The following is a 27,832-nucleotide window of genomic DNA, read 5'->3' as shown; positions in this document are numbered from 1 at the left end:
TTTTTTGGTCTTCAAGACCCATCTAAGCCTACAAGCTTAGCCCCCCTTCTGGCAACTCAATGAGTTTTAGACGCATTTCTCTTCCATCGCAAGCAATTCATCCTCTATGGCTCTGAGCCTAATTTGATTAATAACTGTCCTGACTAAATGAATTGGATCGTCGTTCATTTCACCAATGTAGTCATGTTTATTTAGATTGACAATGTAGTCATATGCAATGACCGACCTCCTCTTTGTGTGACCAATACACACGTTCCTCGGTGGTAAACGCCAGAAGAGCACCAAGAATGTGGGTTGGACTCTCCAATGTGCCCTATGGCACAAAAAAGAAAAATAAAACTCTAATTGGAATAAAGTTTTTATTCTCCTAATTATTAGCTTCTCCTCCCTTCAACTCATCCTCCCTAATCCTTTCCAACCACTTGATAAAACAATATTCCATGAAAAAAAACTGTCATGATTGTCAGCCTTAGACAAATGTTTATTTTTTTGGATTCCACCAAGAAAAGCCTTGTACGTTTTAGATTATGAGAATTGATTTCAAGTCGAAAACAACTTCTTCTTTTTAAATATTAATATATTTAAGGAAGGAGCCGAGAAGGTTCACAAAATACAAAGAAAAGGAAAAGGAAAATACAATTTACGGAGGGAGATAATCAAGCCACTTTAAACTAGCACTGCTAGCCCCAAATTTGGCAAGGGAATCAGATTCGCCATTTGTCGATCTCCGAATATGTGAGAAAACTGCAGCCGAATCAGAAACATAATCCAAGATCTCATCCATAAGACTGAGGAATCTCCATGGCGACGGAGCAAAACCCGAAAGCCACTTTACCACATTTGTCGAGTCCCCTTCTACTATCACCTTGTCCAGGATGAGATTATCTAAATGTAATATTCCGGAATAAGCCACTTTTACTTTCGCTTCAGAAGAATCGCTTATACCGATTGGATCGAAAAAAGCCCAAACCACTTTACCTTTATCATTTATAAGAAGACCACTAATTCCAGTTGTACCCGGATTCTCAAAAGAAGCACCATCAAAATTAAGCTTGAAAAAACCAACGGGAGGAAGAGCCCACTTTTGAATCACCTTTGATTTGGAAGACGCCTCATTGCATATGATATGCCAACCCTCCCACAAATCATAGGCAGAAACCGAACAGAAAATAGAACTTTTCGCCCAGAGAATAGCCAATAATCTTCAAATATATACCATAGGAAGATTTTGCCTTTCCATTAAATATTATCTCGTTACGCTCTTTCCAAATGGACCACTAGACCGGCAATAAATAAATTTTTCAAAAAACCTTGCCTTTTTTCTTCCAAGGAACAAAATCCCAGCTTTCAAGAACTTGATTAGTAGAGTACGGAAAAACCCATTGAATACCGAATCTCACCAAAATCAAACCCCAAACTTCGCGAACATAACTACAATGTATGAATATATAATCAATTGATTCTCCATCCTTTAAGCATAAAGAACAATGATCAACTAGCCGCACACCTCATTTTCTTAAGAATTTAATAGTCTGAATGTGACAACAACTAACATACCACCCAAAGAAACAGCTTCTTTGACTCAAAATCCAAGATGAACAAGAGTGTTGATTTTTTCTGGTCCTTCAATCTCAGCTTCAGGCACAGGATGGCTAAGAGCATGTGACTTGCCCGATATTATACAAGATCGACAGTCTTGATTTCACATTCATATCCCCAATGTTATGTACCCGAAGTTGCCCTTTTCGGAAAAATAGACACCCAGCAACTCCTCTTCCCCTGTTTGGAATTTCCCAGAAAAGTTTGGAAAAGAAAATCTGTTCAAATACATAGTTTGATTACACATAATGAAAAAGGTAACTTAAACCACAGCACACGCATATTATTTCCCTCTAAAAGTCTAAACTATGGAAACGAGAAAAAATTCCCCTACTATGAATAAAAATGATATTCTCGGGAAAATAAGCGGGTTTTTCCTTTCTCGTGCTCACGCGGGACGGCAAGTGAACAGAGCCTTAAGAAATACTTTTGCAATCCAAACAGGGCACCAAGAAGGAAAGTAGCGAGGCGTGGAAGAAGAAGCCCTAGAATTGAAGAAATAGGTGGCAGAAGAGAATCCCTAATCCAATCGGAAACCTTTTCCGATGTCTTCAATTTACGTATCGGAGCCCCCAACAAAGGGGAAAGTGGTGCTAAAAACGAGTCACGGTCCCATCGATATCGAGCTTTGGCCGAAAGAAGCCCCAAAATCCGTTAGGAATTTCGTCCAGCTCTGCCTCGAGAGTTATTATGACAATTCCATTTTCCATCGTATCATCAAATCTTTCCTAATACAAGGTGGTGATCCCACTGGAACTGGCACAGGTAAATAATTTCAATTCCAACCCATTTCTGAAATCACTTGAATTTGTTCCGAGCAATGACAAATTTACTCTGTGGCATTTGGTAGAATGACTAGGAATTGTAGTCTACATGATGGTTTTAGATTGGTTTTGGGCAATTTGAAAAGCATGAATATGATAGACCTCCTTGAAAATTAGGGGCATCAAGTTCACTCAAGCCATGCATTTTTAAGCTAACTATAGGTCACTAGTATTATTTGGGTCATTTGAGTCCTTTTTTTCCCTATATAGGGTCCCCGCCAAAACCCAGCTTACCTAACACACACACCAAAAAAAAAAGGAAAAGAAAAAAGAAAAAAGAGAGAAGCTACCCTCTACCCATCTATTTGTTTTTTTTTTTGCGTAGGTAAGCTAGGGTTTGGTGGGGACGCACGCCTACCGGTTTATTAGATAAAGAGAAAGATTTTACATTCATGGGTACAGGACACCATCCCTAACTCGGAATACATGTGAGCAGGAGATATAAAAATCTAGAAATAGACAAAAACAGAACACGAAGCCTAAGAGTGCTCAATACTCTGTAGTTGCATAATCGGCTCCACCCATCTATTCATGATTGTCGCTGTGGGATGTCTTTCTTGATAATGCCCAAGAGAGGATGATTTTGGAGCCAAATGTTGCCATGACCACGACCTTGCCCGGCCCAGCCCGGTTCAGTGCGCATGCGCACCTGGTAAAGAGTTTTCCCACATATTCATAGTTCTCTCTATAAGAATCCTCAACCCTTAGAGATTCAACTTTTATATACATCCCTCTCTTCCCATTCTTACCTTCCAATGTGGGACAAGAGATCTCCACAAAACTCAAAGGAGTGGAGGGAAATTCAAATTTGGGTTTGAAAACCACAAATGCATAAAAGAGCATAAGTACTATCACAGAAGACCACAAGTTGTAATTTTGAATTACAAAATGTCTTTTCTTTCAAATAGTAAAGAAAAGTCAACAATCTCAACCAATTCAAAATCCCAAGAAAATAATGAGATCATTAAGATATTGATCTGATCAAGGCAAAGGAATAAGTTATGCATCAGTACAAGTGTCTTTTGAACTTGGATGCTTACTTAGAGTAGATATATCGAGTTTATCATGTACTTGGTGAACTTAAGTATTGAAGAAAACACTTTGAGCAATAAACTGAGATAACATATCATGCACATAACAACTAATGGCATAAGCAAGTTCATACGGTTTAGCACTTTTTGGACATGTGTTGTATCCTGTTTTCATGAGGACTCTAGAGAATTAGCCCATTTCTTACAGGAAGCTGCCGCACTTCCACACTCATGTAGGTTTATCTATCAGGAGTGCCATGTAACTATACACCCCACTGACAATCAGCTAACCAGCTTGTCATCGTTAGATTACATTAAGAGTTCAATAACTCATCCTCCTCACATTACAGGTTGAATCTACATCACAAGGATACACTTAATGAACTTTAATTCACAATCATCATGGTGCAAAACAAATCACTCAATTAACTTGTTATTCCCATTGAACCTACTTCTCAGGATATCCAGTTAGTTTGGTTGGGTTTTCGTTATAGGTTATTTAATTAATGAGCTTTAGCCCCACCCCTCTCGATGTGCTAATGACTAAGTTCTTATTTTGTAAGACAATCATATATAGTGTTCATTGATCTTACAAAATTAATGGTTATCACTCCTTTCTTCAATAACTGAATTATGGAGTTATGCCTCTGACGAATGTGTCAGAATTTTTCATTATAAACATTGTTACCTGCTCTTCCAATAGCACCCTGACAATCACGATGGATTGTAATACCCGGAACTGGCTTAATCCAAATTAAAATATCTGCTAATAATGGATTCTGATTCCCTCACTTGCTTTCTCTAAAGTGATGAATTCTAATTCCATAATGGATCTAGTCATACACATTTGTTTGGTTGACTTCCAAGAAACTGCAGCACTACCTAAGGTGAACACATATCTACTCATAGATCTAGTTTCTAATCCTGATGTCCAATTGGCATCGATGTATCCCTCTAGTATAACGGGATATTTTAAAAAATGCAAACCATAATTAATGGCGCCTTTAAGATATTTCAATACTCTAACTAGAGCATCCCGGTGATCATGACCAGGATTATAAGTGTAGCTATCGAGTCTCCCTACTGTGTAGGCTACGTCTGGCCTAGTGCAATTCATTAAATATATCAGACTGAAAATTACTTGAGAGTCTTCTAGTGGGTTTACACCACTTCCTTTGTTTTTACTTTTACACAACCTTATACTCGAATCATAAGGTGTAGATATAGGTTTGCAATCAAATTGATTAAACCTCTTCAGAATTTTCTCTATATAGTTAAGATTATTTCTTTTGGGGTTCTTTTATTTTTATTACCCATGGTTGCATCTGCCTTTCCTAGGTCTTTCGTATCAAAGTTATTCTATAGAAATTTCATAGTGTCTTTTATTATCTTTATGTTTGTTCCGATGATCAAGTTCCGATGATCAATGTATCATCTACATACAGGCATACAATTACACCAGTGTCTCCGCTAAACCTACTGTATACACATTTATCCGATTCATTAACTATGGATCTATTTGTTAGCATCACTTTATCAGATTTCTCATACAATTGTTTAGGAGCTTATTTCAGTCCATATCACGATTTTATTAGTTTACACATTTTGTGTTCCTGGCCTTGGATTACAAAGCCTTCAGATTGCTTCATATAGATCTCTTCACCTAGAGATGACATTTAGACAAATATCAGAACACATCATGATGACATCATGCTTGTGTCCATAGTCCGGGTATTCAAGTTTATTTGGACTTTAGAATTCAAAAGGTATTTTTTTATCATTTTATGGACTTTGGGGAATTTAGTTCATACCATTGTTTAGGAGCTTATTTCAGTCCATATCACGATTTTATTAGTTTACACATTTTGTGTTCCTGGCCTTGGATTACAAAGCCTTCGGATTGCTCCATATAGATCTCTTCACCTTGAGATGACATTTAGACAAATATCGGAACACATCATGATGACATCATGCTTGTGTCCGTAGTCCGGGTATTCAAGTTTATTTTGATTTTAGAATTCAAAGGTATTTTTTTTATCATTTTATGGACTTTAGGGGAATTTTGTTGGATTTTAAGAGGTGAATAAAATGGGTTTCGAAAGACCCCTATTTTCTTTAAACCTTTTGGTTCTGCTTCAGTTTTGAAGATATCGGATTGTTTAGAAGCTATGTTTGGGTTATGATTTTGTTATGATAGGAGAGCTTGTGTTTTAAGGGTCGCTCAGGACTATATGGACATGTTTTTGAGCTTTTCTCGTGTCATATGATTACAGTTTTGAGCTTTTGATGGTTTTCACATGGAAAATTACTCCAAAAATCTCTATCGTTCTTTCCATAGTTAATTCTAGTTACTGATGTCAATTGCAATTCACTTGATTACGGTTTGGAAGAATTTTCCGCAGCTCCTGCAAAGGGCTCTTCAATTTATGTGGTTATAGAGTTGTGCTTTTTCTTGCTTAACGACTGGGGTGAACCCATTTGGGATAAAGATGATTGAGTTATCCCCTTTTGATTATGACCCAAAAGGAGTTTTTCTCTTTTGACCATGACCCAAAAGGTACTTTTTCAAAGGAACTCCTGTTGCTCCACTTCGGGGACCCTCATGATGGGGATCCTTATGATCTCTGCTCCAGCTAATGCAGAGTGGGGCTGGTGGCCATTCGGCTGCTGCCTGCTCTGCATTTGGAATCCCACTCATTGATTTCCCTTTGGAATCTATACGCTTATTGGATGAAGAACTGGCTGTTTTGGACCATCACCTTCTTGGAACTTGGACCTAAAATTATGATTGTAGTCTTGGTGGCTTGTGATGGACAGAATAGCTACTATACGGCTGAGTAAAGAGAAGAACTTAAGAACATAGAAAGGTAATATGATACTCAGTTTGGAGCTATCTCTCGACAAGGTGATAGTAGTAAACTTTAGGCTTGAAAACTTCTTATTAGGCTCAACGTATTAGCAATATAGATTCTGAACAATTATCAGAGGCATTTTAATGTTAAACCATTTTCACTTTTTTCTATTTGCAGGTGGTGAAAGCATTTATGGGAGTGCATTTTCTGATGAGTTTCACTCCCGACTAAGATTTAGTCACAGAGGCTTAGTTGCTTGTGCAAATGCTGGGTCGCCACATTCAAATGGAAGTCAGTTCTTTATATCTTTGGATCGCTGTGATTGGCTTGATCGGAAAAACACCATATTTGGAAAGGTAACTAATGATTTTGTTTCCCTTCTCTATTGTGAAGAAAAATGGGCATTGTTGGAACTCGTTCCCATGTTTGCAGGTCACTGGGGACTCAATATTTAATCTTCTACGATTAGGCGAAGTTGAGACTGATAAGAATGATCAACCATTGAATCCGGCTCCAAGGATCATTTCTGTTGAGGTTGGTTTACTCTGTAGAAACCAACTTTTCTTTTTTTCATTTCTGATTTGAATACTTCTATCTAGGATCTTTTAGGAAATTTGGGAGGCCCTTTTGAAAGATTCTTTGTGACTGAAATTGTGCTCATGGCTGATCTATCGAACGCTTAATGAAAGGCGGACCTTTTGACTGTGACTGAAATTGTTGTTAAATTCTGATTGATTGAACCCTTAATGAAAGGTTTTTGAGCTCTTCGTAAGACTTATTGTATAGGAATTCTGACTGTATCTTTGGAGCTGATAATATTTTGAATAAACGTGGTTGGTTGTATTCCCGCTTTGCTGGAATTTCTGCTAAGATATTTTTTTCCCAGTTTTCAGCATCAATAACCCTTATTCATATTAATTATAGTGATCTATCATGCCTGCCACCAGCGTAGGTCTGGTTCCATTTCAGTTAAGTTTATTGGAACCAATTGTTTCCTATGCTAAATTTATCGAGGGAAGGAGAATGATAGGGATATTAGATGGATCTAACAAACAACCATCATCCGATAAGAAGGTGGTTAAGTGGAAAATGAATAATGCAAGGGAGATCACATGGATTTTGAACTCTACCAAGCCTACCATAGCTTTAAATCTGCGACCATATCAGACTTGTAATGGGATGTTGGACGCTTTGTGGAAGATTTATTAGCAGGTTAATCAATCCAGACTCTTCCATGTGGATTATCATATCTCTTAGTATTCACAAGGTAATAGGCACCTTCAATCTTGTTACTTTGGAGTTATGGACAAAATAGGTACATACCCAAAGGGAGGATATGTAACCTTATTTTACATTCACTTAATGAATATATGAGTGAAGGCCAGCTGTTGGGCTGACTTCATCTCTTCCCCAAGCCTAGAGTCTGTGTTTCTTCTCTTCCTCTCTTCCCTTGTTTTATTCTCCCTCTTCATATCTTGGTGCAAACCTGGGGGTTCGTGGGTAACTATGGAGACTTTTAGGAGCTCATGGGGGCCAAGTTTTCACAGTTAAATAATCAAACCGTATTCCCAAAACAAATAAACAAACCATTTTGATAAATACCAGCAAAAGAAACTCATGCGGGTTAGCTTTTAGACATAAACCATCAATGAAAGGATTCTACATGAAGCAATCAACATGCATAACAAATTCCAACAAGTAAAAGATGTGATCAAATGGGTCAAATATACTAAATAAATCCCTGCATACAATCTGTCCACAAAGGGAAAAATATATCTAGGGCCCAAATCAATGCTAAAACATGGTATAGAACCTAAAAGGGCTGGGTCTATGCAAAGGGGGTGACTCCTATGAGTAAAAGAGGGATGAAAAGGCACAAAATAGGGCTGAAAATAAAGAGAAAAGTCTCACCGGGGATTGTAGCAGTCCTTTCACCTTAGACACACTCAATCGAGGGCCCAAGAGTGTGGGGGAGGGGCTTGTGGGCACGATTCGTACACGGGACAGCAGCTATCTCCTAAAACGGCGGAAGATATGGAAGAAGAAAAGGGAAATAGAAGAAGGGGTGAAGAAGAGAATTAGGAATAGAGGCAATAGAGGGAGGATAAGAAGAAGGGGAAAGGATGAGAAGAGGGTGATGAATCCCAACAAAAGGGATGATGTGATGTCAAGAAAGAGGGAAAGTGTGAAATATAGAGTGGAGAGAGAAAAAAAGATTAATAGAAGAAAATAAGAGAGAAAGAGAGAAATAGGGTTAAAGAGAAGAAATATGAGAGAGAGAGATAGAAATTTAGAGAAAAGATTAATAGATGGTGAAAAAGGGGGGTAAGAAACGAGAAAAGGGAGAGAGGGAGACGAGAATATAGCGAGAGAGATGTGAATAGAGAGAGATTTTGATAAGGAAGAGAGAGGGAGGGAGGTGATTAGGGAGGGAAGATAGAGAAAGAAAGAGTGAATAGGGAGAAAGGAGAGAAGAAACAATTCTCTCCTTTGCCGCGATGGCCTGGAACGTTTCTTTAACTTTATAGGTTGAGGTTTCGAGGATTGATGCAGGCAATTCAAAAAAAGGAGAGAAAAGATGTGGGGGATAGAGGAAGAAGAAGATATGAGGTAGATGAGAGAGAAAGAGGGGGACTCACCTTGTTTGTGAGGGGGAGAAGGAAGCCATTGGGCGTTTTGGAGAGGAGCGGCTGCCTCCTTACTCACGTACTGTGTATCTTCCAAAAAAAGGGTTATCTTCCCACAATACTCCCTTATAACTTGTCTTGAAGTGGGCCCTCTTTTCCAAGCCAATGGGCTTCTTTCTTCTTCTTAAATCACTTAAGTGATTTAATTGTGGGTGAAAGGATCACAATTCCCCTCATCTACAAAAAGCAAATAAACATGTGAGGGGTAAGATGGGAAATAAGCCAACTAAAAGGGGAAAATAAAAGAGTGATGTGTGCACATGAGTGGGGCCCTAGATGATGTGTACATCCCCCATATCTAGGTCCAAAACAATGTCCAAAATAACCAATTATCCTCCAATAAAACAACGTGAATAATGTGCCAATTAGGAAAACAATGATCCAACGGCCTGGATCACATCATATCTTCTATAACTTGACACACACATATATTATTTAACATTAAAGAGACCTGAAAAGACTATCCATAACTTCAAAGGCCATGTTCATAACAGAAATATATGCAATTGTATTCAAATAAGTTCCCAAAAAATTTTGCTCGATGTCATTGGAGAAATTTTCCTTTCGCTAGGTGATCTCCAATTAAAGTTTTGACGTTGAGATCTATCCATGTCAAAGTAACAAGTGACACTCTTGGGGGGGGGGGGGTGAGGAATCATGATTCCATGTTTGATGGAATCATGGCACAGCAGGACTTAACTGACATCTGGTCTCTAGGATGAAAGGCATAAGTGGCATAATTTGATGAATCAATGGGAGAAACAAACACTTCCTCCAGTTACAATGGCATGTTTTTAAATTCCTATGAAGCTCTTAGATGAACAACTTTATTGATAAGAGTTTCAGAATACTTTGAAACTAAAGCTTTACGTCTAAAACCTTTGTTGAAAAAGGTTACGAAAGGCGACCCATAAATGTCATTCTTCAAAACCACTTATCTAGCAATAAGAAGATCTTTCTTCTATTAGGTGATTCAGATTCAAACCCTCTCCAAAGTTATTAGACTCTTTCTTCCTAGAGCTCCGTACAGCAGAACCATCAGAGCATCATCCTTGATGGTGAAGCTCTTTACCCATTTTTTGAATTCAGCCTCAATTACTTTAGCCTGAATTATCAAATTGCCTTTGAATGATTTCTATATCAGTCTGATCTATATGTCTATATATCTGATTGCAACTTGTGTCCATGTAAATGTGTTATTTTTTTCTTTTCGATGATTTTATATTGTATATGGAGACTTTCATCAGTCAAGCTTCAATTTTTATTTACAGCGTCCTACAATCTATTAATGAAATCCATGCTTCAGGTGCTGTGGAACCCTTTTGATGATATTGTTCCAAGGAAAGTTCCCGGAAAGTCATTGTCTGGTTCCACAATTGACATAGAGGGCAAAGATCAGAAGAAGAAAGCTGTCAAGTGAGTGTCAATCTCTCTCTGTGTGTGTGTGTGTGTGTGTGTGTGTGTCTATATATATATATATATATATATATGAGGAAAATGATTGTGAGCTTGAAGCTCATATAGTTTATATGAGCTTGAGGGCCCAAACACATGGGCCCCACATTTTTTGTGGTGATCCAAACCATTCATTTGCAAGGCCCCATCATAGATAGGGTGTGTACCAAAAATCAGCTCCATTGGATCATCCTAACCCCTCGAAAAGCGGAGGGCAAAAATGGGCAGATTTGTGGCAAACGGTGTCTGTCCATTTTGCCCTCCACTTTTGGATGGGTTAGGATGATCCTATGGAGCTGATTTTTTGTACACACCCTATCTACGTAAGGGCCTTTCAAATGAATGCTTTGGATCATCCTAACAATGTGGGCCCACATGTGTTTGGGCCTTTAAGCTCATATAAGCTATATGAGCTTCAAGCTCACAATCATTTTCCTCTCTCTCTCTCTCTCTCTCTCTCTCTCTCTCTATATATATATATATATATATATATATATATATATATTCTTTGTGAATGGTTTATGAGTGAGTTTTAATTTCTCTACTTCTATAGTCATCTTGTGTGGATAGTGAAGACATTCATACATATAGGTGTGCATTGTATGTCATCATGAGTATCATAATCTTTAGAAGTAATGTATCCACTACATTGCTATATGCAGGAAACTGAACTTGCTCTCTTTCGGAGAAGAAGCAGAAGAAGAGGAGAAAGAATTGGCAGCTGTAAAAGACAAGATTAAGAGTAGTCATGATGTATTAAACGATCCTCGTCTCCTAAAAGAAGAAACAGCAAAAAAGGAATTGGTAATAACCCCAATGTATGCAAGTATAATCTATTGTGTTCTACAATTTTCTGTTGAACTGCTACGCTTCTTTTTGTAAAAGATCAGTTATTTCTTGAACCTTGCTGGTTGCTGTTATGTTGCGTGACTTGAATAGGTCACGAGTTCTTTATAATCATTTTGAAAATTTCGATTGCTCGTGTTTTTTATATGTCTAATCATTCTTAAGATATTATCGGGTTTTGTTTCAGTGAAAGTTTAAAACTCGAAACCTAACGAGGACTTGATGACAGCTCATTCCGGGTTGACTCCGAGTCTCCTGACTTACTTGAGTACTTGATTGAGTCAATTAAGTTTTTCTAATCTTTGTCAAAAGTAGTTAGAAAAAACATAATCTATTTAAGGGTAACTACAAGAACTAAGAGGTTAAAAACTAGGGAAACTTATCAGACTTGATCAGGGAAATAAAGGGCTTGAATGAACTAGCTGAAGGAAAGTTCCACCACCAAGTTATATATCCTCTGTCCTATCTCACTTGTAATGAAACCATGCTCTGTTGGTATAAAAAGGCATGTCTAGAAAGCTCTATATTTATTGTGATGTCTTAGCAACTATTTCCTTTTAAAAGGTATTTCATTAAAATAAATGTGAATACAAAAGGGCTCATGAAAAGCTGGATACACAAAAGCAAAGAAAATGAAAAAGGAAGCAAATCAAAATGTCACACAATTGCAAAACAGGCATGTGATGTCGCAAAACAACTTCTCTAAAAGAGACACTGTAGTTAGCTAATCTTCAACCTTGAAATTTTCTTCTCGATGGGTGTGAAACAAGTTATTCGCAGCAAAACCCTTTAGGATATTCATCATCTCTCAGAACTGATCAAGTAACTTCCAATGCCAATCGATAACAATGATAGTTGCCTTCTTTCCACACTTTGGAACACCCAAGATTAGCCATAGGGCCATACTATTCAATCCAAATCAAACCTGAAGTTTCAAATGTCGGTTTGGTACGTTTTGATCGCATGGGCATGAATGTCTAGTGAAGATTGTTGATTTCGTAGAACATCGTGAGCTGAACCCTATGGTCTTGTTCCCATGCTGAACGGACATCCCATGCGTAAGATAAAGGGCTTCAAAAATCATCAGTTTAGCTTTTCTTGGCAGAATGCTAAACGAGGCATGATGGATAAAGGGCCTAGGATCATCGATCAAGGTGTTCTCAATGGAATTTGGTCGTTCATGTGCTTTCCAGTCAAATCAACGGATTCACTCACTTACATGTGTCACAAGTGGCTCCAAAAAGGTGGCTGTTAGGAAGGAACCTAACTGGCAGCCTTTTTAGCTTTTATTGAATGATTGAAGTGTTTATATTTGTTATGGTTCACAATTCATATCTATTTTTTTCTTCATTCAATCCCCTGCACACACACCCACCAACCACAACCCCAAATGATTCAGTTGTGATTCTCAACCAGACAACTCTGCCCTAACAAAATGAAAGACGAGTCAACACTTTATCAAATACGTCAGCATTATTATTTCTGTAGTCACCCACTCACCCTTACCCTATTTATTATCATTAATGGTATTTTGCAGTCACCCTTACCCTATTTATTATCACTAATGGTATTTTGCAGTCACCCTTACCCTATTTATTATCACTAGTGGGGTCGTCTCTTATGATATTTTGCAGTCATCCTTACCCTATTTATCATCACTAATGGTGTCTCTGCCCGAGTAACCTTGTAGTATCTTATATTAGAATATTTCTTCATCTGTTGTCGTATGACAGGTCACAAGTTGACTAATCCCACAACTTTTGACACTAAGAACCTAGGTAGGACAGGCATCTACTATTGGGAAAACTTTGGGTAAGTATAGAAGGTTGTATCTTATAGTTGATGCTCCTAAAGGGAATGTCTAACAAGTTCAGTACTGATAATCATGCACAAATAGCATTTTGGAATGATAGAATTTAATCAAACCATCAGTTGAATATCACAAAAGAATTGCCGAAAATTAACACCTACAATTGGCCCCTTAAGAGTACCAAAGGAGACTATAATAGAAATAGATTGGGACCTTCATTGCTGTTCTAAAGAACAGTCTCCTTTAAGTAGTTAAGCCTAATTTGGCTTTCTGTTCACATCCTCAAATGAGGTGCAAACCGCACCCCAATATGAAGGATTTGTGATGTAGGAAAACTCAAGGGGATGGTTTGATACCAATTTATTGTAGAATATTTATAAAGAAAATCTCAAAATTAAAGAAAGAAGTCAAGAAAGAAATATGGACGTGGAAATTAAGATAAGAAATCAAGAAAGAAAATAATTGCAACAAAGCAAAGATCAATTGACAGAAATCTAATGAGGCGGAGGCTAAAGCATTGCTTTGGGGACTAAAGTGGTTCATGATGAACCTATCCCACCCGTTGGTAGTAGAGGGAGATTCAACAAATGTTATAGCATGGGCAAATGGTTTGGCAACCAGGCCATGGAAGTTGGCGACTACGATCATGGACATTCAGGATTGTTGTAGGGTTATCCGCGCTACTTTCTCTCATAAACTTAGATCAGCTAATGAAAAAACTGATAAGCTTGCAAAGGATGGAGTGGACAAATTGGAGATGGAAGTTATATTTGGTAATGTAAATAGAGGTAGTTCCGGAGTCTAAGGAATAGGGAGAGGGAACACTTTGTATGTATTGTAGCCGGCTGGCATCTTGTCGTCCGCGCTCATCATATGCATGTGTATCTCGTTTCTCTTGATTTCAACAATAGTTGCCATTCTCAAAAAGAAAAGAAAAGATCAATTGACAGAAAAACGTAGGTTATGATTTATGGTAGAAAACAAAGGAGATATATAACCCTAAACTGGCCATTTCAAACCTGCGATCAATTATGAATTTCGATTCTTTCTTGATCAACGTTTTTTGGAACAAAAAATCTCATGCTGCAGAAAATTTAAGGTTTACTAATCCCATGATTTAAAGAAACAATAGAAACTGTTACTGCACAGTTTTGTGCTCAGAAAAAAACAGCAACAGTGTCCTGATTTGAAATCTGTTGCTACAGAAATAAGAACAGAAAAAAAAAGCAGATAAATGTTACTAATGTCAGAAGCTTAATGTGGGAACAAAACATGAGAGCCAAATATATTCTGTAACCATCAGAGAGCATAGTTACATAACAGATTGTATTTGTAGACATTTAAGAAAAAAGCTGGAAGCAAGATGATGCGTGGCATTTATAAGGAAGAAAATGCTCGAAGGTTGCTTCACGACACGCAAAAATCTGTGATCTCACAGCAAGGAGTCCCCGGTTTCACATCCATGAATTTGCAAAGAGTTACAACTTGCAGGAAAATGAGAGGCACTGGAAATTCTGTTTTCAGTCTTTCATTCAAAAGTGTACAAGGCTCTCTCTTTTAAGAGTTGAGAGGTTTTGGTATTTAAATAACTATATGGGGCTCTCTCTTTAAAAGAGAGACTGACACATGGCAGTGGGTGGTTTTGGCAGGACATTGCTTGGTACCCTCTTTAAAAGATACTGACACATGGAAATGCGTTGTTTTGGCAGGACATTGCTTGGTACCCTCTTTAAAAGATAGACTGACACATGGAAATGCGTTGTTTATGCAGGACATAACTACTTGGGATTTCTCTCTTTAAAAGAGAGACTAATACATGACACCCCATAATATTATCTTAATACAATAATATAAACTTACTACATAAATAAATACATAAAACACTTCAACTCAACTCAACCCAACTCAACCCAACTCAACTAAGCCTTTGTCCCAAACTAGTTGGGGTCGGCTAATGAATCCTTTAGAAAACACATTAAACACTTACAAGAAAAAAATGCATAAAACCAAAAAAACAAAAAAAAACATAAAACACTTGATAAGAAAAATGTTTTACCCCACGATGTCCTAGTAGCAGCCTAGCACAGAAAAACAACTTACTTATCTGATGACAACTTGCAACATAAATAAACACATTAGACATATATAAAAAATGTTATACTCCACGGTGTCCTAGCAATAACCTAGCAGAAAATAACTGATAATCTAAGAATCTCTGAAATTGGCCTTAAAAAAACGATGCCTGAAGCTTAGATCTGTCTCAATTAAGGTAGGAAATTCGTCATTGAATCAAATAGAGGTGATGGCTGCCTGCTGGCACCTCCGTCTACGCTGGTATACTTGAGATCTTGGCTAAATGTCCTCGTCTTCTCATCAAGGGTAGGTAATTTTTACAAAATTGTGACAGTTACTTTCAATTGACAATATAGAGCTTTTAATCTTAGATGCAAACTATTAGAACATCCAAGATTATTCTAAATATCATTTCATCAAACATTTGGCTTCTCTTACTATATTCCTATATTTATCCCCACCCTATTTTTCACCATGGAGTTTGAATGGCTGTTAAAAATAGGAAGTTAATATATTCTGTTGGAAGTCTTATTTATATTTTGTCCTGTTTGTTGAGAATTTGAACTTAAGATGAGGTTAACTCTAATTTGTTTTATTTTCGTATATCACACTGCCACAGTGTTTATTATAAAGTCCCATTGGCCTATTTTTATGTTAGCATCTCTTCTAACAGTGTAGTTTGGGACAAAGGCTTAGTTGAGTTGAGTTGAGTTGAATCACTTCTAACAGTGTGGGAAGAGATGTTACCTTGGGCACCTGTCCATCATCTTAAGCTATTCAGGCCCCCCTCTTACTTATGTTGTTCACTTCTACGAGAAGCCTTTAGAATCCAAGTTTGTCAACATCTGTTGTACAACTTTATTTTATCAACACTAATTTCATCTTTTTCTGCCTTTAATCTTGTGCTGAGAAATAAATTGTACCTTATGTATATTCTTTACACAAATCCTGCATTTGTGATTTTTATGCAGAATAGGGTACAACCTATAAATTTATGTGTTCTGTTTGCCCTATCTAATCTTTATTAGTCAGCAATGCAACTTTATTGTTATTCACTATAGGATTTTTTTCCTGTAAAGGATGTATGGTTAAAATGTATTTCTATATGCAGAGCATATCAGAAGCGAAGAAGAAAAAGGATTTGCAAATCTCTGTAAGAGAAGCTCTAAGCTCTAAGAAAGATGACTTTGAGAAAGAATCAGGAACCAATCTTTCTGATGCTCATGACCTTAGTGACGACGATGAGGCCAAATTTGATGCACGGATGCGCCTCCAAATTCTTAAAAAGCGGATGGAGATGGGAGAAATCTCGAGCCGGCAAAAAATGGCTACTGGTCCTCTGGTTTTAAACTAATACACATTCTGTAGCATATGTGTGTTGTACCAATGCTTGGCTTTTATGTTTAGAATGCTCTGTCCCTTTATGCTGTTGTTTGTTTTCACCATAATTGTATGCCTAAGATCTTGTGATACATAGTTACCGGAAACTTCCTAGTTGGATGGGAAGCTCACTTCCCCGAAACTCGAAGCTTGCTTCGGAAGCTTAGTTCTTCCCGCTTCCCAAAGTTAGGGGAAGCACGCTTCCCAAACTCTTCCTACGCATTTTAATTAGGAGTATGCTTCCTATTTAGATGATTATTTCTTCCTAAACGAATATTTTCTTCTTTTGATAATGCTGAAGGACTGTATTTAAGAAAAGTGTGCATTATAACTTGAAAACTCATCTCAAGTTTCAAATGAAAATTATCTGGGTCTTTTTTCAAAAACTTACCTTTAAATATACATGAATAAAATATGCGAAAAGGTAAAATTCCTAAAACTTGTAATTCTAATTAGTTGCGAAGTATTTTTTTCTACCTGTAATCATTCCTTATATTAACCCTTCCTGCCTATTCCTACTACAATCCCACTCTTTCTATCTACTTCTTATTTGCTTCCAATTGGGGCTTCCTACATGCTTCATTTTGACTCTCTGGGACGCTTCCTATAGATTCTTCTCATTACTTTCTTTAGACCTTTCGGCTTCCCGCATTTTCTCTTTTCTAAACCCCTCGCTTCCCATTTTGGCAACTATGACATATCTCATGCTAATATAATGCCGAATTTATACTTTGTAATATATCCTTGCCGGGTAACTCAAAGTTTTCCTCTTCAAACTTGGATCTGTTTCTCGACAAGTCCTGACCTGTCTGACATATCTCATGCTAATATATGGATGACTTATACTTTATAATATATCCTTTCTAGGTTACTTGAAACTTTCCTCTTCAAAACTGGACCTGTCTCTCGACAAGTTCTACCAGACAGTTTTAATTTCTTATCCATAAAAACTATTATGCTGTTTTGAGCTGATTTGGCATTTTTATTTAAATAGTCATCTAGTTTCAGTTACAGACAATGTATTCGTTTTAGGAGCCTTTAAGTCTACGATATCATAGCACCTTTTGTTTTGCTCTAACTGTTATAATACGTGAGTTTATTGTGCACAGTTCATCTGTTAAGGGTATGCAAGTGCTTTCAGAGGCCAAGGCATGAGGCAAGGCATTTAACTCTCTTGAGGCATGAGGTGTATTTAAAAATAAAAAATAAAGAAGAATTGGCAAAAATTAAGAAAATACCAAAAATACTACAAAATAAAAAATAAAAAAATAAAGTAAACATTAAGGAAAATACCAAAAATACTAAAAAATCTAGAGAAAACATATTTGGTTATTCTGACCAAATATCATCATCCAACCATCGATACACTAACAAAATAAAGTATCAACCCTATCATCCTACTATCATTACCAAGTTCCCAAGCAAATAATAGAGTAGAGAGATTAACAACCGCTTTACATTATCAATTTCTCACATCACAAACATAAAGTCGCAATTCAGAACCCACAAACTGAAGACACAGATGAAAAGGTTATTAAAAACGACTCGGACTCATTAACAATTTACGTCTTCGTTCTCAATGTCAATATTTTCTTCATCCGTGTAGTGGACCCTCATCCAATCTATCACCTCACTTTCCATCATCTATTAAGTATTAACACATGATGACGATGCTCTACAACTTTACCTTTAGCTTTGCGTACATTAATATGCAAATAGTTACTTATTATAAATTAAAACTAAAATTGGGGAACATATTCTACAAACTTAGGAAGCTTACTCATTTTGAGGGGCAGTTTTTCTCCTCTTCGGTGCATGAGCCTGAGAAACTGATACAAAACTACCCACAATTGATCGTGATGGCGGTACATGTGGCTCATCAGCTGAACTAATAGGAATGATCTGAATAGTAGTGACAACAAACACCGTCACCTTCATCAGCCAACTAGGATCAACAACAAGAAGAGGCTCTTCTTTCTTCGCTATCCAAATTTCATGGCTTACCGCCCTTTAGCGCCTATGGTGAGGGTTTTGGTCCTGTAGCTTTCCATGTCCCGTCCCCTTTGGTTGCCTTAAAGTTGCTGGGGAACATGGTTTCATTCCCGGGACCGCCTCGCTATGTACTCGGCGAAGCCTTCTTCTTTCAGTCAGATCGGATTTGGCGCGTCTGGTGGTATCGAATATTGTTAAAGTTTGAAAGATAAATAACGCCTATCTCCAACAGCTTAAGCTTTTGGAGAAGTTGGTAAGTTAACATGGTATCAGAGCCAAAGGTCTCGAGTTCAAACCTCCAGGATAGCAAAAATTCACATGCGATGGTCGGCCCAAAGGGGGACCACATGTGCCACGTGTTTGCCAAATGGGCCATACGTGCGGGGGAGTGTTAAAGTTTGAAAGATAAATAACGCCTATCTCCAACAGCTTAAGCTTTTGGAGAAGTTGGTAAGTTAACAAATATAATATAACGGCTGTGCCTCCTCATCGCTCGAGCCTGCTCTAATCTAAGAGAAAAGGTAGCCTTTTGGAATGGTTTGCTGTTCGAGTCGAGTAACGGCATTGGAAAGCGCAAATTCAACCAAGGTGGTATAAACCATTTTCGCGGCGGTTGAGATTCAATCTCAACGAGTACCTAAGTTAAAAAATCCGTTCCGTTACGGCCTGAATGGAATGGAATTCCGGTTCCGGTCCGCAATCCGAAATGGAACGACTAAATATTTCGTTCAGGTCGGGATTCCTGTCATTCCAGCCGGAATTCTGTCAGAATCCGGATTTCGGACGAAACATGCGGAATGCCCTGTTTCGTCCGAAATTCCCCTTTTTTCGTTTTTTCTTCATTTAAGTAAATATTTTTACTATTTTGCTGTCCATTTACTTAAGATTTACATGTAAATAAGGGAATACCCCGCATTTGGATCTATTAAAAATAGTTTCAAGACCCAAATCTAAAAGGATAAGAAGTCAACTTTCCAGTTCTAGTACAAATTTAAAAAAAAATGGGCCTTGTCAAAATCTTAACTTCCAAACGATGGGGTATTTTTTCAATTTTAAAATTCATAAATTCTATCATTTCCAAGTATTATCAAATCCCAAAAGTCTAGTAAAAAGAAATCTCATAATTTGGTCTCTAAATTTTTTTCATCTTGTCAGGCACTGGTCAACATATGCATTTCAGGTGATAGTGATTTTCCTTTAAGTAAATGTTGAATCTCTTACATATTTTGTTCATTGAATTGTTTCTTATTTTTTCTAACAATTTATGTTTTTTTTTTGGATTTTTTTTAAAAATATTTTTAACTATTAAAAACAGTTCTCTTGTCTTAGCGGAATAAAAGATTTCAAACGAAACACTGAAACGTTATGTTCCGGTTGCCAAAATGAAACTACGAACAAAACGGAATTTATAACTTAGACGAGTACACACTATGAAACAACGCAAGCACCTATAATGTCATGATCACATTGGTTTACCCTTTTTTATTTGGTAGTTCAACGGCCACAAGTTGTCAAAATTCACTTGATCCACTAAGATCGTATCAAAGTCCAAACATTTTTTTTTTTTTTTTTGCATCGTATATTGGAATGGTTTTCTCCTCCTCCATTAATAATGCACATGATGCATACGCATACATATAATCGAATAGGCACATGACAGACACAGACACACACATATTTTCTTATTTTGTTTCTTTTTGCATAGTCTATTGGGATGGTTTTCTCCTCCATTAATAACACGCATTATGCATACGTATGCATATAATCGAGTAGGCACGCATATACACGTGCATTCACAACATAAGTTCATAAATGTGCACAACTATTATTTGAAGCTAGTACCATGATTTATTCATAAAGAGTCAAATGTAGCATGATTACTCAACATAGGAAGACATAGGTAAACATGGATTCTCTTGTCACTTAGCATGCTGGACACACATCTGTGTTGACATGTCGAGCTAACGTAACTGCGGAATAACATTTTTCCCTCTAAATTTCCTTTATCTTATATTAGGAAAACCATTTCCTAATAACTCTTTGCTATTGTGAATTGTTTCCTTTTCATAATAAATTGCCATTGTTTTATTTTCTTGTAGAGAAACATACTCCAAAGGAACATGGAATGTCCTCTCCAAGGTATAGATCTTGATTCAAAGAGTTTTAATGTTTTGCTTTATTTTGACTTCTATCACTAGATATCATTTGTTTCTTGACCCTATGTTCCCGTGGGTTTATAATGGTCCTTTTCACTATGATATCTTGACACTTAACTGAAGTCACTGTTCTGGTTAACATGACACTCTGATGTATTGTTCAAGTTCTTTCATTTCTTTTTTTCAAAACAAATGAAACATATTATTAAGAAAAAAAAAACAAAAAGAACAATACAAGAGAGGAAAAACAACATCATAAACAAGGGCACAACAAACAAAAAACTAAATTTTAGGTATATAATGGGTACAACTTGTAAAGAAGAGACTCCAGAACTTCCCTCTAGCTGTCTATGATTTTTCCTTTGTGCTGAGTATTAGAGAACAATTTTCAACATCATGCATGCTGATGGCAATCCCACCTAGTTTGGGGGAATTGCCTGGTCAGTTCCTAGCGGGTGTGGTTCTATTTCTGTGGAGGGACCACAGTCATCCCCTTCCTCAGCGGCGATCAGCTAGTTTTAGCATGAACTCTCATCTGCCTAGATGACAAACCAGAGATGTCAAGGTTCTTATTCGAGCTTTCCTCCGACCGAGGCTCACATACCATCTCCCATTAACCCTCAAACTAAGGTCATTTAAAACCATCTCCCATCAACATTAAGCTTGATCAACGAACAAGGGGATTGCTAGCTTGTCATATGCACATTGACCCTCAAACTCTAAGCTGTCTATGTTTTCTGCTTCCGTTTCAATCTCCAAGACCTCTCCTAGAATCTCCCCCAGGCCATTAAATATTTTTGCGTCCCAAGCTTGCGGGGGAATGCTTGGGCTTCTAGGACTCCTCGTCCTTAAGGAGTCTAAAATGAAAAGGAATATGCAAGACAGATTTAACAGGCCCTATCCTACATTCACGGTGATGAAGCTGCTATGTTCTTATTTTCTCAATACAAAAGTTATATTTGCAATAGCTACAAGGTCCTTAATGCATGAGAGAGAGAGAGAGAGAGAGAGAGAGAGAGAGAGAGAGAGAGAGAGAGAGAGAGAGAGAGGTGAGAAGCACTGCCACTGAGTAGGAGTTTGGCTAGGTGACATTGTTCGAGATTTTCATAGATGCTGATAGGAGGGGTTGAATGCCCTGGATGGATATTTTCTTCTCCATAATGCTCATATTTTCATACAACTGCAGTGGCCGGCGATGGCATCTACGACATTCTTCTCTATGACGGAAGTTCAAAAAAAAAGGAGCAATTTCAATCTCCCACCCATCGACCAGAGCCCACTCTGAGATCAGCATGCCGGTTTGGGCGCTTTCTCATCAGTGCGGACCAGTCTTCCTCAAGTTGTTTCAGCTCTAACTTTTTTTGCCTTGAGCTTTCTCATCAGTGCAGACCAGTCTTTTTAAAGTTATTCCGGCTCTAACATTTTTGTCTTCTTCATTTTGGCGTCTATTGATTTCTCCCCCGAAGTTGACCCCTCCACGGTGATAGATTTCACAAGGGGAAACCCATATCCCACGGCTGTTTGGTTTGGGTTTTATTGAATCTGGAATTCTGTGTTGTATACTCCAGGTTTATGAAACTCCATGTCACTAAAATTTCTTTAAACTTGGACTTCTGGAATAAATCCAATGGTGATTCAACGGCAAATCTGTAGATAAAAACAAATAGAGAGGGCTTTAGGTTTTTTCGGTTTATGATTAAGGTCTAGAATTTAAGGGTCCAGGGTTTGTTAAGCTGATTTTTGACACGTCTGACAAATGGCTGGAAAACGTTGCAAGAAGAAACCAATCTGGAAACTGGGAAATCATCTTTTGACTGTTGACTCTCTTATGCATTTGGGGTGTGTGTCCGCGCGCGCGCGTGTTGTGGGGGGGGGGGGGGGGGGTTGTACCTCACATATAACCTGGCCAATGACATTTATATGTTAAAAAGTGCACAAAAATATCTACGGCATTTCCTATTAACCTAAAATTCTCAGTATATGAATTGAAACAGGTTTGAGTAGCATTAATAAAGAATAAACCCTCTAAGGATTATAAATAAAAAGGGGTTACCTTTAGCTCTATTCCACACATGCAGTGAAATTTATATGTTGTGCTCTTTGGTCCTTATAACAAAGAATAGTAAAAAATTGACTAGACAATGTCAATGAAATGTGTTGTGATGTAGACTGATTCAAGATAAAATTCAACAAATGTACATCAGACCATGGTTTTAAATTTCAGCCGAAATATCGAAATTTTGGATTTCGGCCGGGACCGAAATATGAAACCGAAACCAAAATTTTAAATTTTCGGCCGAAATTAAAAGATTTACCCCGAAATTGCCATGTAAATTTCCACCGAAATTTCGTTTTGGCTGAGGCTGAAACTGAAATTTCAAACCTTGCATCAGACCTCTCCCAGTGCCAAGCATGGATGTTGATCTCCAAAGATTATCCTTATCAACCAGTTTCTAGTTCAAAAGTTTTTTCTTAAGGAACAGTTGTACACCTTTTAATGTTAGGCAGTGCACTGTGATTGTTGCTTCCTCTGTTATCAGTCAATTGGCTATGTTGAGGGATCATCTATTACACAGAAATTGCCAGTAAAAACTGGATACTGTGAAACTTCATCATTTCCATTTGTAGCCCTGCATAATATTTCCTAGCATACCATCTTTGAATCGTTGGAGTGGGTTCAAGCATTGGTCATAGGATGCCCAGGCTTTTTGTGGCTTTGGATACAATATAGTGGGTAGTGGAATTATTATTATTTTTGAAAATTGAGTGGGTAGTGGAATTATGGACTTACAGATTTTACATTTAGATGTTAGTTCAGCATTGATACGTAAAATGTAGTCTCTGGAATGGACTTTTGTATTTTGGTGTATTTGAGATTATGAACTAGTTACTGAGGCCACTCCTAATCCTTCCAATCCCATGTTCATCAGAAGCAACACTGAAGACTTTGACGACAGCCAAGGTTCGAAGATGGAAAAGCTGTCACTGAAAAAAAGAGGAATTGGCTCAGAAGCCAGGGCTGAGCAGATGGCTAAAGCAGATGCGGACTTACAACTGCTGGACCATGCCGAGAAAGAAAGACAGATGAAGAAACAGAAAAAACGGAGACTACAGGGCCGTGCAGAGGAGGTATGATGTGAAAAGAATATACCACTGTGCTTTCTTATTTTTAATTCTTATTTTTTAAAAGGGATTTGCTAGGGTCCATCGCAAAGGCATTTCACAGCTGGTCTGTCGCATGTCAGACCAGCCACCTCGTGAATGAAGACAACAACTTTTGTCTCCTTTCATGAGGTGGGTGGTCTGACATGCGACAGACCAGCCGCGAAATGACTTTTGCGATGGACGCTAGCAATTCCCTTTTTAAAAATTACTAAAACTCTTGGATAGAACGTGGAGTTCCTTATCGATTTGAATGATGAGCAGATCATTACTAATTTCCGAAATTGACAAGTGGACTACCCTTTCTTGCTTTGGTCTTCTCATCCAATAATTCTTACATTTTCATTTATAAAATGCGGGGAAGAGACATTTCATTTGTCGAAACCAATGCTAAACATGGATTCTTCTGAATCGGTGATGTACTTGTGTCGGACACGTCTCGGATTCTTATCCTTTAAAATTCTTTGCGACACTTCTAGATCTCTTTAATCTATTTTTTTCTATATACAACAACAAATTTACAATTATCATATGTTTTTAAGTCTTATATATTCTAATAGTAAGGTTTTTTTTATATAGAAATAAAACATTGTAATATTTGCTTAGCCTACTAAAATTTTCAATATATAACCATCTTTTTATGTTAAAGAATTAAAATTAGCCGAATTCACGGATCCTCGTTTTTTTTTTTTTTGAGGTTAGCTGAATCTGACATTCGATTTCTGTGTTGGATTCTGACACACGTATCCATACTCATGCAACACAGGCTGAAACCCAACATCTCGAAACTTCAAATTTATTGGCATCTCTATTTTTCCTCCTTCACTCTCGTCCTATTCTTAATTTATTCTTGTGGTTTGGTAAATATCAGACGCTGGCAAGGTTGGAAAAGTTCAAGAAGTCCTTTTCTGCAAATACAAGCATTCCGCTCAATGAGTCTAGTGGTGGCAATGAGGAGGGTGATTCTGGATGGATGGCACATCAGTTGAAGTTCATACCTGAAACTTCTAACAAGGCAACTTAATTTCCTTTTGTCGTACATCTTGTCTGATAGTCTTTTTCATTTTTTTCATGTTGACTAATGTCTGTTAATTTGCATGCAGAATGGTATGACTCGGAGTGAAGATCCCAATGATTATGTTGTGCATGATCCTCTTTTAGAAAAGGGGAAAGAGAAGTTCAACAAGATGCAAGCCAAGCTTAAGCGCCGAGAGCGGGAATGGGCGGGAAAATCCATTACTTGACATTCTATCACATGGGGATAAGTTTACCAAATAATCTGATGGTATGATTATCTTCTTCAATGGACTTTTATTTTTGGGACCTCGGGCCACCCCCTCTAGTGTATTTATGACTACTCTTTTTGCACTACAAGGGGGTGGCCCGGGGAAGAAAAGGAGGCAAATTTATCATTTCCTTTATTTTTTTGCATTAATTATAATGGGTTTTCATCTATGAAGCTCATGGATGGATGCTGCGCCTCAGATGCCTAAATCTGGCTCATGAATGGATGCTGCACCTCTCCTTCAATGGGGATTATTTGCCTAAAGGGGGAATTATTGTCAAGCCAAAACCTTCATCAGTGATTCACCTTCCCAATCTGGGTTTGGACAGTGGGTGTGTTCAATCATTTACTTAGAAACTAATTTCTACAAGATCAACAAATATTTATGTTCAAGTCACTATGAATGCCCTTGTACAAAACACAACTATAGCCATGATTAGATTTCAGGTCTCTCATTTAATTACTCAACTTGTATTAAGCCTCTTATTTACTGCTTGTTTTGTTTATCTGAAATATACAGTTAATTGAGAAGAGTGCTTTTTGAACTAGTTGAAAATTATCTTCTATATTATCATAAAAAACATGGGGGCGCAGTTTGTGAGCTAGAGCTCAGCCGGCGCTAGAGCTTAGAATACCCCATCTCCCGTAGTTGTTTGACTCATCCAACCCATTTATTCTATTGCACCTCACATAGATAGGATGTTCCTAAGAAACCATCTCCATACCATAATCCTAACCATTCGATCTATAGGAGCTTAATTTCTAGCCATCCATTTTAAACCTCCACAAATCATAATCCTAACCATAAACCATAACCATAACCTATAAAACTAATGGGTTGGATGACTCAACCAACTATGGGATATATGGTTTGTGAGCTCTAGCTCACAAACCATATATATAAAAAACATTCTATTTTTTGAATTGTCTGCTGGCTGTAGTTTTTTATTTCCTTGTTTCTTCTTCTTGGACTTGGAGATCAAAGTTCTGTTAGCCAAGCATGGTGAACCCAAGACTCCAGAAATGATATCCAGCCCCTTCTTTGATTGGCCTTGGAGGCCTTTTTGGGACTGGTAACAGCTTCCATGGCTTGGTAAAAAGTATAAAATGAAGAGAAGAGTGCCATTACTAAAATAAGTGCAGTATGGGTGGGTCCCACATCCATATAACATAGTGATTGAAATACCATCTCTGAAACACCTAAGAGGCTGTACAAAAAAATAAATAAATAAATAAATTAAAAATGGATTTTTTTAATGGTCACAAATATATATATATATATATATATATATATATATATATATATATATATATATATATATATATATATATATATATATGAGGAAATGGTTTGTGTGCAGCTGCACAGATAAGCTATTTGTGCATGGCTGCACAAACTATAGTGGGGGCCACATTTTTTGGGGGATCCAAAGCATTCATTTGGAAGGCCCTTCCATGGGAAGGGATAGGGTGTGTACCAAAAATCAGCCTTGTAGGATCATCCTAACCCAATCAAAGTTGGAGGGGAAAATGGACAGATGCTGTTTCTGCTCATTTTTTCCCTCCACAAATGGCAGGGTTAGGATGATCCTAAAGGGCTAATTTTTTGTACACACTCTATCCATGGAAGGGCCTTCCAAATGAATGCTTTGGATCCCCGCAAAAATGTGCCCCCCCCCCTCATGGGTTGTGTAGCCATGCACAGATAGCTTATCTGTGCAGTTGCACACAAACCATTTCCTCTCTCTCTCTCTCTCTATATATATATATATATATATATATATATATATATAGAGGAAACTGTTGGTGAGCTAGCTTGCCCAATCACATGGGGGCCCACTTTGTTAGGATGATCCAAAGCATTCATTTGAAAGTCCCTTACATAGATGGGGGGTGTACCAAAAATCAGCTCCATAGGATCATCCTAACCCCTCCATTTGTGGAGGACAAAAATGGACAGACACAAATCTGCCCCATTTTTGTCCTCCACAAATGGAGGGGTTAGGATGATCCTATGGAGCTGATTTTTGGTACACCCCCTATCTATGATAAGGCCTTGCAAATGAATGGTTTGGATCACTCCCCAAAATGTGGGACCCATGTGATTGGGCAAGCTAGCTCACCATAAGTTTGGTGAGCTTAAGCTCACCAACAATTTCCTCATATGTGTGTGTGTGTGTGTGTGTGTGTGTGTGTATATATATATTCTAGTAAAAAACCCCGTGTGATGGACGGGCCGACAAAGAACTGTACAGATCACATCATCGGTTGATCCAAACCATCCATGTGATGGAACACAACAAAAATATGTTGTGCCTGTAAAATCATTTCCATAGGCTAATCCTAGCCCTCCAATCTATAGAGGTTTCAATAATTTTAAAAGCATAAAGGAGGGGGGTAGGATTGAAATTATGTGGCTTTAATGGGTGCCTTTGTTAAAAAGCATAAAGGAGGGGGTATGATTCAAAATATGTGGGTTGAATGAGTGCCTTTGTTAAAAAAAGTCAAAAAAAGTGATGTGTAATTCTCATAGAATTTTGGGAGAAATTCAAATAATTCTCTCATTTTCTCTTCTGCAATATACACACACACACACACTAGTGGGACACCCCATGCGATGCACGGGGAGTGAGAAAACATTATATTTAGCTTCTCATGATAAACAATAGAGAAACTGCAA

At 37.6% G+C, this 27,832-nt stretch overlaps 1 protein-coding gene across 1 annotated transcript; it reads left to right on the top strand.

Moving 5' to 3' along the window:
* The first annotated feature begins 1,898 nt into the window (after nucleotides 1-1,898).
* On the top strand, nucleotides 1,899-25,700 carry LOC143885178 (Cyclophilin-like peptidyl-prolyl cis-trans isomerase family protein). The gene is made up of 11 exons (XM_077389219.1): nucleotides 1,899-2,364; nucleotides 6,484-6,662; nucleotides 6,739-6,840; nucleotides 10,300-10,409; nucleotides 11,111-11,252; nucleotides 16,289-16,511; nucleotides 20,649-20,688; nucleotides 23,636-23,834; nucleotides 24,739-24,882; nucleotides 24,971-25,152; nucleotides 25,328-25,700. Exons 1-10 carry the CDS (start codon nucleotides 2,145-2,147, stop codon nucleotides 25,109-25,111), a joined length of 1,500 nt encoding a protein of 499 aa, XP_077245334.1. The 5' UTR covers nucleotides 1,899-2,144; the 3' UTR covers nucleotides 25,112-25,152; nucleotides 25,328-25,700.
* Nucleotides 25,701-27,832: the final 2,132 nt, after the last annotated feature.

The sequence above is a fragment of the Tasmannia lanceolata genome, unplaced genomic scaffold (assembly GCF_043159265.1).
Source record: "Tasmannia lanceolata isolate RefF3 unplaced genomic scaffold, GAP_Taslan_0.1 ptg000008l, whole genome shotgun sequence".
Taxonomy (NCBI): Eukaryota; Viridiplantae; Streptophyta; class Magnoliopsida; order Canellales; family Winteraceae; genus Tasmannia; species Tasmannia lanceolata.
This window is presented reverse-complemented; position numbering and strand designations above follow the sequence as displayed.

What these genes read in the sequence shown, in the direction of transcription:
- LOC143885178 (XM_077389219.1), top strand. Translation starts at nt 2,145, where the DNA reads ATGTCTTCAATTTACGTATCGGAGCCCCCAACAAAGGGGAAAGTGGTG. An exon ending in CAAGGATCATTTCTGTTGAG is followed by an intron (nt 6,841 to 10,299) that starts GTTGGTTTACTC and finishes TCCATGCTTCAG; the next exon opens with GTGCTGTGGAACCCTTTTGA. An exon ending in TACAGGGCCGTGCAGAGGAG is followed by an intron (nt 23,835 to 24,738) that starts GTATGATGTGAA and finishes GGTAAATATCAG; the next exon opens with ACGCTGGCAAGGTTGGAAAA.